Source organism: Myotis daubentonii, chromosome X (genome assembly GCF_963259705.1).
Source record: "Myotis daubentonii chromosome X, mMyoDau2.1, whole genome shotgun sequence".
Taxonomy (NCBI): domain Eukaryota; kingdom Metazoa; phylum Chordata; class Mammalia; order Chiroptera; family Vespertilionidae; genus Myotis; species Myotis daubentonii.
Window position 1 is genome coordinate 22,370,888 of NC_081861.1, and position 13,326 is coordinate 22,384,213.

Consider the following 13,326-nt stretch of genomic DNA (forward strand, 5'->3'; position numbering starts at 1 on the left):
GGAACAGTATTTAAATCTGTGTTTAGCAGCAGATCTTAGGGAATGCCCCAGAAAAACAGAAACATGGCTGTGGCAATAACCGAGTCATTCTCTGGATGCCACCAAGCTTAGCTGTGTCAAATTGTCTAGGAAGGCCAGAGGGAGATATTCTTTATAATGGCTCTGAGGAGCCTTTTACAACATGGAGAACTAAAAGAAACATAAACTACTGTGACAATGCTTAACTTGGTGGCTTTCTGATGCTAAATATGCCTTCTTTTCCAGGCAATATCCCTTCTTGTTTATGAAGGGTAAATCACTTTATGTGGTGACCTATTTCATGACTGCTTGATGAATTTTTCTTTTATTTGTTTTGGTTATGTGGAGATAATACATTCATCTCCATTACTTTTCTAAATTCCTTCTAGTTATATTTTGAACCCTACATTAATATTTGGACTGTTTGAGTCTGAGAAATCTGATAGTATTTGTAATCATCCCATTTCATAAAATATTTCATAAAATTTTTATACAACCTGTAGATTCAAATTCAGACTGTACAACTCAAGCTTGAAAGCATTCGAACTGTATTTGAGAACCAACAAGCTGGTTTCAAGAACCTGAAATATGAGCATGTGAGGCCAATCCAGTTTGAGGTACCTGCTTCCAACAAAGCGATCATACCTAAAGCACCCTTTTTTTCACCTAAACCTGGTAAAGAATCTTACATTCCTTCTTTTATTTTTTATGTTACTGCTCTTATTTACTTTGTTACTCCTACAGGATGTTACAAATCTGTACTAAATAGTCCAGACTTGCAATGAGTGTGAACATTTATACCAACATCAAATTCACCCTTTTCTTCAGCAGGTGGAAGAAGGAAGGCATATGTTACTGGTACACACATATGCCTGCACATACTCACGCATATACATGATATACCTCAATAAACTATAACTTGGTTCTTGTAAGCTTCTAGGAAGTAAATGGCTTGGATAATAGAATGGCTTGTCTGTTGTACATAAATGCAAGTAAATAGAACAATTTTGCCTGTCACAGAGTCCACTTTCTGGTTTTAATCTTTGTTGACCTATTTCAGTCATGTAATATCCATTTCCCTTTCTACATTCTGTGGGATAAAATAATTATCCTCACTATGTTGTTGAGCTACTCTGGAAATAAGATGACTGTATTGCTCCAAGGTTTCCCTTGAGCAGCCTCTGGGGCCTCTTGAAGGAGGAGAGTGATTTGGCTTTGGGGCCTTAAGTAAGTTGAATGGGTAAATGTAGGACTAAATTCAGTCTTTCTTATCTAAGAGAATCAGAGACTTTATTAATGTATGGGAACTATTTTGAAATTCATAGAAAGCTTGAGCGAGGCATAATGAGTTTAAAAATCCAGCCCAGCCCCAGCATGAATCATATTTAAAAGTGATGAGGAAAGCAGGTAACTAGGCTAAGATGATCAAAGTTATATAATTAATAATTATTAAACATAAAAATATCCTCACAAATAAAACTGACCAATCCCATAAATAAGTAATGTTGACTATGATAATATGGGGAAAAGTAAAAAAAAATAAGGGGCTAAAAACCAATAACTGAGAATGAAAATAGAACAGGTTGCTATTCCTAAGATCTCAGATTCCTGCATTCATTTATTGTCTGTGTGACCTTGAACAGTTCCCTTAACCTTTTAACCTCAGTTTCCTTGCCTGTAAAATAGGAACATTGACACCTATTGACTTCAAAGGGTTCTTGTGAAAAAAATTGTAGAACATAGGAAGTATACAATAAACAAGACTATCCAACTAAGGCTTCTTTCTTTACAGTCTTCTAAAAGTTCAGCTCCTTGAAAGGGGTTCCAGAAGTGGCACACCTTGGGTTGAGAAACAGGATTCTGAAGAGACTGTCCAAATCCCACTCACTGCCTTAATCACTAAAGTGCATATTGCTTTGTGTTGTTTCATTAATTTCTGATATTATTAGTTAATGGTGTTACACTTTCTTTCTGCAGTGGGAGTTGGATACTTTCTTTCAATCATGTAAAATTTTTTTGAAGGGTACCTATCTTTATTACTTTTCACTAGTACATTTTCTGAGTTTGTGTATGTGAAAAATCACTTTGGCATTTCAAACGATCAGCATTCATTTTTGCATTCTGCCTACAATTAACTTTCTCTCTTTTTCATAATAACTGTCCATTATTCTCTCACTATTACACTTAGTCTTGGAAAATGACTATATAAAAAGTAGATTATGCGCTTTCATCAAATGACCACTCATAAGAGGAAAACAGTTTTACTATTAAAATAAATCAAGCTGTTTTTCATTTTATAGACTCTTGTGTCATCCACAATAAAATTATTTGTTGGGAGTAGCTTGAATTTGCTGCAATTTAAGACTGCCTAGTGCATTTATGAGGAAGAAAGCAGCTTCATGACATGGTTAGATTAATGATTTTATTAATCATAAATCATGGTTTATAAATTAAATCAAAGCATTACTTATGCTACAAACATCATTCATTTTACCCTATTGCTCTGTGAGTAATGGGGATTATAACAATCAGTTCCAAGTAATTCTTCAAGACTTTTAATTGCTAAGCCAGATATTTAAGTTTGGGTCAAATCAAAGCATAAGTGCTAATTTTTCATAAAATAAGTTAAGCTGGGTTTTTTTTGTTCTTTGCTTTTATTTTTATTAATTTGTATCAAATAGAATTCTGTACCTAGCACAGTTGCCTCCTGGAACCTAGCAGGATGTAACAAATATTTGTTGAATTAACATTTAATACAGAGGGAAGTTATGGAAGAACATTGTCTGTGAGGGGTAAAATGTGGTTTGAGTTCCTAAATCTGTAAGTCTAGTCTAGTCAAACCTGCATTTACAATTTGCCTCCTCGAATTTCCTATAGACAACTCAGACTCAGCATACCCCAAACTGATTGCTTCTCTTTTGCAAACCTGCTCTTCCTATTTTCCTCATCTCTGTGAATAGCACCATGATTCCTGGGCCCTTGGCTTCCCCTTCTCACTCATGCCCCACCTCTCATCGGTAAAAAAAAACCCTCACTTATTTCCATTCCCATTGCTATCACTCACTGCCACTTCCCTAATCCAAGTTAATATCATCTATTACTTTGACAACTATAGGAGTCTCCCTGTCTCCCCATTTTCCCTTCTTAAATTCCCTTAGTTATCTTGCCTTTGGACTTCACATATACTGTTTTCTCTCAGGAACAGTGTTCCCTTCCCTCTCTCGTTTCCCTTCACTAGCTCCTACTCCTCTATCAATTTTCCTACTGTAGGCCACCTTCTTTAGGTAATATTTTCCTTCCTGCCTCTCTTCCCCTTTTCCCAGTTCAGTTGGATAGTCAAGCTATGTGATAACAAGTCCCTGTTCATTTCGTCTCACCTTTAGTGTTATTTCCTGTTTTGTGTTTCTCTTGATAGAATGTAAGCTCTATAAGGGAAGGGTTTGTGTGCAATTTATGTTTGTATCCCTAGCACCAAATTCGGAGCTTAGCCTATAGTATAGGCACTCAATAAGTTTTATACATACTTACATTGTTAAAAGAATGAATTCATCTACATTGCTTTTCAGAAAAAAATGCATTTCTTTTGTAAATACTCCTTTTTCATCTCTTCATGTATTTGCTAAGAATTAATTAGTACAGCTAGTTAGTGAACATCCCTAATTTACCTTTGTAAATAAGTTCAGATCTCTATATCAAGTGTCTTTAAAGTGATGGACATCAGTATTTATTGAGAAATTGATTTTATATAATAATTGCCAGTAAGCCTAATTTATATTTATATATATGATTATATAAACCTAAAAACATATAATGCATTTTTAAGTAAATGAAAGTATAAAATTTAGAGAACATAACCGCATAATAGCCTTTCCCTGAGTGTGCCTTGCAATGGCTCCTGCTGAGGAGGAAAAGACATAAAGTATGTTCCTTCCATGGAGAAGAGAGACCTACAAAGCCTGTGTGGGTGGCAGCCTTTTCAGCAGCCCTGAGAATTAGGAGCTTAAATGACCTAGTCTTTGAGTGGACCAGGCACTGGGCTTTGTCAGAACATCTGGACTCCTTGCATAACAATATAGGGGCTCACCCTTTTTAAACAGAAGAGAATGATTAAGCAGAAAGAAAAAGAAAGATTAAACAGGAAGAACAGAAAGATTAAAGTTTGGAATTTTGATGAAGTTGTTTTTTGGTTTGTTTCGTTTTAGCACCTTAACATGCTTCAGACATGTTGTTTTATATAGTGGTTAGAAACAGATTCTGATAGTAGACAATTTAGATTTGAATACCACCTCTGCTTTTGCACAAGCTAGTAACCTTACTTACGTATCTTTAAAATGGGGATAGAAGTAGTACTTATCTCTTAAGGTGATTTGAGGTTTGAAAAAGAAAATGCCTGTGTAGCGTTTACAAGAATGTGGGCATATTGTAAGTGCCAAATAAATGCTGTAATTATTACTTAAGTTTAGATTTTTCTCAAAACTTTTTGACCCAGTTAATTAGTGAGGTACAATCTAATTAAATGCTTATGTGTCAAGATGAACACCACATCTACAAATAATTTATGTGTACTGTCACTCAGCTTCATGCTTGCTTGGCAATCAAGTGAATGTTTCATGAAGGAGAAAATGGGTTGATACATGGCAAAAGTATACTCAATAAGAAGTTGAGATCATATAGCTAAATTTAAACATTCAAGTGTTTTGTATAGTGTGATTTTAAAAATACTGATATAAACACATTGTAATATTACTATCTTTCTGTTTAATAAACATGCATGTAAGTGTTGATTTTCACTCTGGTCTGAAATATTTTCACATTTCTCTCCCAGGGAAGAAGACTTGGAAACAAAATCAGAGCAACTTAAAAGTAAATATCATTAATTAATTCAAAGCTGGCTTTATTACTGTAGTTCCAGAATAGGTATAGGGCCTTAAAACCATATTTTTAATCACTCAACCATTGTGTTTTTGAAAGCCTATTTAATCTAAAAGGAAAAGCTGATGCTGCATTGTGTCTAATTGCAGTCCTGGCATATTCCCAGATGAATGAGTAGTTTCTCAAATCTTGGGTCAAATTCAAAATAATTTCTGTAGAATATCTCATGTATGTTCCAGCATCTCGTTCCCCGTACCCCATTTCAATAATCATAAATAAGTGATGTACATTTTTATAAAGGGGGATTTCTTTCATAAGTAATTCCAGTCCTGCAAGTAAGAAGCATGGGTAAAGGACAGGTTCTAATGGACCATACTTTGGGCTGAAAAAGACATCTATTCATTTCTTGACAAATACATGATTTCTTCTCAGTTATCCATGATATTCTGGTATCTTCAGAGAGTAGCCTGATCATAATTGCAATGCCCTACATTTTCTTTGTGTGTTCTTGATGGTAAATAAAGACAAGAATATATTGCCAACCGGCTGTTTGTCATAGTGATACAGGTTATAGAGCCAGACTGCCTGGCTTTTAATCCCAGTTGCATCACTTGGCTGTATAACCTTGGGTAAGTTCTCGGAAATCAGTTTCCTTATTTGTAAAATGGGGATAACAATAGGATACCCTCATTATGGAGTTAGTATAAAAATAAAATATTCTAATATTTGTGAAGTGCTTTGAAAAATATGTGGTGTATGGTAGTGTTCTAAGGCTTTTATACAATTATTAACAGGCTAGTGAATAACCTACATACCATGCCTGGTTATCATGTTATGTAGCCACAACTTCTGGTCCAAGAAGGAAACAGGATGAATGCCAAATTTCATTGTCCTACATGTCTTTCGGTTCTAGTTTTAACTCATAACTACCTTAGCATTCCACTGTGTGTATTTATTCAGTTGCAGGAGAAAATAGGAGGCTGTGTGGCTCTGTACATTTTCTCGGTGAGATTTGTTGCTGGTGAACTAGTTTGCAAAATGCACACATTCTTCCACTTCACATCAATTTGCACAATCTTTATGTATTTAAAAGTAGATATTTATGTTTCAGAACTTTAAAAACTTGTATTTCAGAAATTCTTTAAAAGTAAATAATGCATACTTATCTGATAAGTGGAGTGTGCAGTATTTTCAGTCCTAATTATAGCATTAAAATGATAACAGTTGGTACATTGAGCAGACATAAATCAAAGCACGCTCTTAAAGAGGGAGCATGATAATAGGGACAGACCATGGGCTTGACTCTGTTTCATTACTTACAAGGTATGAACCTTGGCCCTGTTGCTAAACGTCTCTGAGCCTCAGTTTTCCCATGTGTTAAATGGGGATAAGTATGCCATAGCATGCTAAATTGCTGTGAGGATTTGATGTAATGATGTGTGTTTCGGACCTAGGACTGTGCCTGCACAACCAGGATCCCTGGAACATACTTCAGATGCTTCTGAAGAGAAAACATTTATAGTCAATAAGTGTTTGTTCCTTTCCACCTGTATTTTTAATAAGTAGGTCATATTCTGTGGAAATACATTTTAGCTGATAGATCTCATACTTGATTTGGGGTTCCAGTTGTTACATTACTTGGAGGTTAGGGCTTTTGCTCATCTCAGCTGTTCAATACAACCAGGATCCCTGAAATATACTTCAGATGCTTCTGAAGAGCAAAATGCTAATTTTGTGATAAATCTCATGCAGTTGATTCAGTAAGGTAGCCCAAGTCCCATAGAGTCTGCAAATAAGTTAGCAGTTTAGGATCAGGGAGATCACTTATAGCAACAACTGACATGTGGCAGAGAGCAGAGACAGATGAACAGGCAACAGTCATTTCAAGAAACAATAGACATATCTGCACATTTTACTAGCCCTGGAGTATATCATTAGATTTTATCATATCATTTATGTTCATGATTGATGCCACTGAGTGAATATGAAAAGGATCAACAATGTTCTGTATCCTGGGTTAAAGAATTCAAGGATTCATGTAATATTTCCTAGAAAGGTTTCCATAAAAAGTCATTAAGGTTGAGCCCTGGCTGGTGTGACTCAGTTGGTGGGGCGTCCTCCCATGCACCAAGGGTTGCCAGCTCAATTCCCAGTGAGGGCATGTGCCTGGTTTTGTATTCCCACTAGGGGGCATGCAGGAGGAAGTGGATCTCTCTCTCTCTCTCTCTCTCTCTCTCTCTCTCTCTCTCTTTCTCTCCATCCCTCCCTCCCTCCCTTTCTTCCTCCCTAATTCCCCCCTCCCCTCCCTTCTTTTCTAAAAAAAAAAAAATCAATAAAAAAATCTTTAAACATTAAGGTTGACAAGCCATTTTAGTTCTTCAGTAAATAAACTTCAGTTATTTGCACAATAAGCTTTTTATGAATTAACCTCATTTTCCCAAAGTGACAAATAAATGAAACATTACTTAATATATAAAGCAAATTCTAATTATTATCTTAAATCTGCCCTCTTAGGCAACTCAAATGTTTTTTTTTTAATAGTACATATCAGAGTTATATCTGAAAGAACAAATAATCATAGGGTTATTTTTCAATTTATCTACATAGTTTGGACCTAGAGAAAACTTAATTTGAGCCAGATTTTTTTGAACAAGAACTATACCTACTTAGATGCTAATTTAACTTATTTTCATCATTTCAGATTGAAGTGGTGCATGATTGTCTGGAGAAGAGAAGTTCTGGTCCATCCTCCAGTTTGAACAATAACAATACCTTGGATGTTTTAAAGAAGTATTTTAAAATTTATTAACAGACACATATACTATCTATTCAGTGGAGTCACTGATTCAGTGTCCAAGGCGAACATGTTTGGGATTTGGAGTTCACAGTATGGGGTTATACAAGATTTGATGAAAAGAACACTAGATGAAGTATCAAAAGTCTTGCATTTAGACCTGGTTAACATATATATGCTCTGTTTATGTGACTTGAAAATTAACTAGACCTTTACAGAATATTAGTATCCTCTTTTGTAAATGAGGTCAGAGTGAATGGGACAGTGTTCCAAAAACTACGAAGGATTATGTATATATACAATGTTATTTTGTACATGTTAATAATCAGTTTTATTCACTTTTATAGTATTCTGTTAACATTCCAGAGATGAGTATATTCACCTTTTAAATTTTATATCATAGAGTTGTAAGTAGCCAGTATTTAGAGCAAGATATATTTAGACACATACAGGGTGGGGCAAAAGTAGGTTTATAGTTGTGAGTACACAAAACACAGAGTTTGTGCTTATATTATTATTTATTGATTGCATTATTTTCCATATTAACAACTGTAAACCTACCTTTGCCCCACCCTGTGTGTGTGTATGTGTATTAAAGATTTTTAAAGGTTAATGATTAAAAGGTAAAACATAAAAAAGAGGATAAAGATAGAAGTTAAATTAAAAGGATTACTTATAGTGGGGAGTGAGGAAACAAATTTTAAATACAATGTCAATTGTAAATTGCTTTGGAAGGAAAAATGTATCAATAATAATAAAAGCATAATATGCTAATTTGACCTTCCAGACAAAGCCAGGGCTATGAGGGAAGTCTGGGTCCAGCTGCCTGCTGGTGGCCAGAGGGAAGCTGGTGCCGGCAGCCGGGGGAAGAATGGCCTACTCTTGCACGAATTTCGTGCACTGGGCCTCGAGTTTTATTATAAAGTGCTAGTAATCAAAATTACTACAGAAACTTATGTATGATTTATACTTGGGAAACCCAGTATAATAAATCCACTTAATGTTTTGAAAAATATCAGAACATTACTGGGAAAAAGGAAAAATTATGCCTAAAATTCTAATATTTCTTTTTGAGGGAGAGGGAGATAGAGAGGGAACTATAACTAAGAAACTGTGTTGCCCCCCTCCCCAAAAGTATTTCCCAGATTTTGGGGATTAGAGTTTGTGAGGTTTTAGTAAATTGATTCTTAAACTTAATGAGTTAGAAATAAAGGTGTTTCTTCCCCCCCCCCCCCATTTAAAAATAAGTCCTGAGCGCCTCTCCCCATTCTTTTAAATATATTTTAGAATCTTGTGGTGGTACTTATTCTAGAAACCATAGAATTAATTTTATATTTTGATAATAAACCAAAACTATTGGTAGTTCCTGTGATTAACAACTTTTACATTAGACAATTTATAATGATAACTGAAATATTGCAATGCAATTCTAAAACAATAAAATAATTGATAAATATGATCTTTTCATTTTAGCCATGTCCTAAATGAACTAATACAGACTGAGAAGATTTATGTTCGCGAGCTGTTTACTGTTTTGTTGGTAAGGGCGTCAAATTGTATTTTCCCATCTTTTCCTGAATGCTCCCCTGCTACATCTGTTAGGAAGTGTTTAGGGCAGTCTTCTCTTCCCGCATACTTCCTTGATTGTCACATGGCAGCAGTGGGTATTTCTGCTATGGCTTGAGACTGCATGTTTGTCAGATGTGTGTATTCAGGTTCTCCCTCAGGAGTAAGAATTGTGGATTCAGAATGTATTATAGAGGAGAGAAGCTGTTCTCTTAGTGATACAGCAGATGGTTCTAATTATTCCCATGGTACTATTTAGAGACTGTGATATAAAGATCTAAAACTCGGAGAAAAACATTCATTTCATACAAGTGTCATAGTATGAATTTGATCTGAAAAACCTAAACACTTATTGCTAGCTTAAGTAGAAGTTAATGACCTATAATATAATTTTTTATACTTGGTTTCTATTTTGTTTCCTATACTATAAAGTACCCTGAAGGCCAATGAGCTATCATTTTATTTTACCCATTGAGTAGAAAACCTTCACTTCCTTGTCCTACTTTCTAAAAAATAATGATAATGTATAGTTTTGGGAAATAGAAGGTTTAATGTTAAAATTACAAGCAGCTTCACCCACTAATACCCTATACATTTTGTTGTACATACACCTTTGGTGGGCCAATCAACTGTTAATGTGAACCTTTTTTTAACTGAATAAATTTTTTTATTTTGGGTAGGGCTATAAAGCAGAGATGGATAATCCAGAGATGTTTGATCTTATGCCACCTCTCCTGAGAAATAAAAAGGATATTCTCTTTGGAAATATGGCAGAAATATATGAATTCCATAGCAAGTATGTAATTGCTGAATTGAATTTTATTTTTCATGATATTATTTAAAGAGTTATTTACCAATTTATTTCCCATAAACATATTATTTTTTTCTCTGAAATTTTCATAGCCTTTTCATGAGCAGTCTGGAAAATTGCATTGATGCTCCAGAAAGAGTCGGACATTGTTTCCTGGAAAGGGTTAGTTCAATTATTATTTAAAAATATATAAATATGGATCACCAAAATAGCAGCTAATTTTATAAGAACAGATTTAGAGACAAGGTAGGTATTGTTCTTTACGCCTTTATATTTTTAGAGGAGACATCACTCGAGCAAGTATTTAATGCTAAACCAGGTTTTGTTACAGAAACTGGTGCAATAGGATATCGAGAGCATGCAAATGGCCATTGTGTTCTGTGCTAGCAAATGCTTCAATGGCTCAGCTTGTGTCCACTGACCCCTGGGTGATCCCAGGAGTCCAAGGACCATCCAAACTATGAAGATGTGAGAGTTAGGAATCATCTTAGCACAACCATTCTTGGCTTGGTTAATTTTTAGCCTGAGATGCCTTGGTATTCCCCTCTAATACATGTGAAATCTTAGTAGAATCAAATGTAGTCTGGCTTTCAGACCCAAGGCATCTATCACAGGAACTTTGCAACACAGAGAGCTGTTTTTTTATTCTATTAGATCATTCAGGGAGGCTCATTGCTCCATGTCCCAAGAGTGTACTTAATACAGTTGATTTCTCAAGTTTTGTAATCATACTCTCTTCCATTAGAGTTTCCTCTCAGAATATTCTCTGTTTATCTAGTTCTCCCTGTTTCTGAAATATCAGTTCTGTCTTAATTTGAGAGTCAATTGGATAGTGGAGATTATTGAAAGCTTCCTAATATATATCTGAGAAAGTATTTATGGACTGAGAAAATAATAAGGTTAAGAAAGAAATTTGGGTTATTACCTTTCTCAACATATCCTAAATTGAAACACATTTAAATGATGCCCATATTTTCCCCTAAGCAACAGCAGTATCTTTTTCCTTTGGATTCCAGTGAGACTTAATGGCCATGGTATTCATTGGGGATTTTACATTTACTATGCATCTTTACATATATTCATGAATTCTTTCTCCACTTGACGGAAAAGTTATTGAGGCAGGGTCCATATCCTACATATCTTTGTACTAGCATCTTTCATAAGGTTAGCAGAGTCCTTGGTAACCAGTTGTAGTTTAATACATGCTTTTTGACATGTTTATTCATTTAACAGCCATTTACTAAGAACGTACTATGTGCCAACCACTGTGCTAGGCTATGTGGGTACCAAGCCCACGACTACCATATTCACAGAGAAAAATGGGAACCCATTGTTTATAGTGTGAGTTGTGCTATGTTGGAGATAGACAAATGATCCTATAGGGGCCAAGAAGAAGTGAATCTTACATAGACTGGAGATATAAATAATGGCTTTATAGAAAAAATGACTCATGAGATGAATGTTAAAGAGTGAGTAAGAGGCATCCCATTAGATAAGGCTCAAATAAAGATGGTTCCAGGGAGAGAGAATAGCATGGGCAGATGTCTAATGGGTCATGGTACAATGATATGTCTCAATGATAAATCAAGGACCTTGGAATTTAGCTACAAATTCACTCACCAGGAAATTGAGTGACTAACACCATAGGAAGAGCATATTTCTTGGTACCCTATTAGCTCAGTTGTGAAAATATGAGTCTGCTTTTATAGTTCATTCAGAGAAGGCTTTTCTCCCTCTAACTCTCAAACTTGGTAAGTAGAAGCTGTGAAATTACTTGGATAATTATGTGTTCCTCTACCTGTTCAGATGGACATGCTGTTCTTGGACTATAAAGAGGGTTCCCGACCAGCTGCCAGTGTGGCAGCACTTTAGGCCGTATTCCCTATAATGCTTAGCCACACTCACTCTTGCTCTTACTTTCTCGATAAGAAAAGTACATTGTTCATAATTGGTAATACATTTGAACTTGCTTTTATCACAGAAAACTGATTTTCAGATGTATGCAAAATATTGTCAGAATAAACCCAGCTCAGAGGCAATTTGGAAGAAGTATTCAGAATGTGCTTTTTTCCAGGTATAGTAATTATTCAGGCTTTGGATATATTCTTTCTGAAAGATACTGGGATATTTCTTATTTATAAATTCATTTTCTACTTTAAATAAATTAAAGTACTTTAAGTACTTTAATCAGCATATACATATATTGATTAAAAAGCAATTTTACCCTCCCCCAAACATACACATATGCACACATGTACACGTACACACAACCACATTTATGCTGCTCCCCAGAGGCAACCACTTTTAGCTCTTTTAGCTACTTCTTTTGGTATTTACCTCTAAATCTTCAATATCATGCTTATGTTGCTGTTTCCCAACATGGGTTAGGGTTGATAATTGTTTGAATTAGATTATATACTGGGTTTTATCCATATCCAGATGGGGGTCCTGAATCTTACATAGGTATAACCTCTTCCACTTCTTTTGTATTCTGCACTTCCTAAACACACATTTCATCCTATACAGCCCCCATCTTGACCTTATTGAGACCCTACAATGTTCCCAGGACCCAAAGTTATGACGCTTATATTTATAGTGGCAGGGAATATACCCAGTTAACGAGGGCTGGATTTTTCTTGTGATACTAAAAAAACTTCTTTTCATGCCCAATCTGATTTATATTCTGTATAATGTATTTCTTTTCTGGGCCTTGGCCTGTGGAGCTGAACCTTCTGTTAATTTTCTTGGATATTTTGAAGAACTTTTTTTTAAAATTTTTTTAAAATATATTTTATTGATTTTTTACAGAGAGGAAGGGAGAGGGATAGAGAGTCAGAAACATCGATGAGAGAGAAACATCGATCAGCTGCCTCTCGCACACCCCCCACTGGGGATGTGCCCGCAACCAAGGTACATGCCCTTGATCGGAATCGAACCCGGGACCCTTGAGTCCGCAGGCAGATGCTCTATCCACTGAGCCAAACCGGTTAGGGCTTTTGAAGAACTTTTTAGTAATGTTCATCTATGGTCATTTGTTGCTTTCTCACCTTTTGAACATTCCACATCAATGTGAATTTATACATAAATATTTTAGTCTTTGAAATTTTGAATTTTCTACCTCACAAATCCTTGAAATAATGTTTACTGTAGTTTTTCAAATATGCTGCCTCTAATGGTCATACCACATGTAACATCAATTTCTTCTGGTAAATTTTCCTTCTGATGTAAGAAACCTGCCATCATTGGGTCTAATCAATGAACACTT

General features: G+C 35.3%; 1 protein-coding gene across 1 annotated transcript in view; it reads left to right on the plus strand.

The window, feature by feature from the left end:
• MCF2 (MCF.2 cell line derived transforming sequence) overlaps window positions 1–13,326 on the plus strand; it is a 94,866-nt gene that overhangs the window by 54,993 nt on the left and 26,547 nt on the right. The window contains 7 exon segments of the mRNA XM_059678633.1: window positions 520–693; window positions 4,844–4,881; window positions 7,592–7,680; window positions 9,158–9,224; window positions 9,931–10,046; window positions 10,154–10,223; window positions 12,043–12,135. Of these exon segments, the coding sequence (XP_059534616.1) occupies window positions 520–693; window positions 4,844–4,881; window positions 7,592–7,680; window positions 9,158–9,224; window positions 9,931–10,046; window positions 10,154–10,223; window positions 12,043–12,135 (647 nt within the window).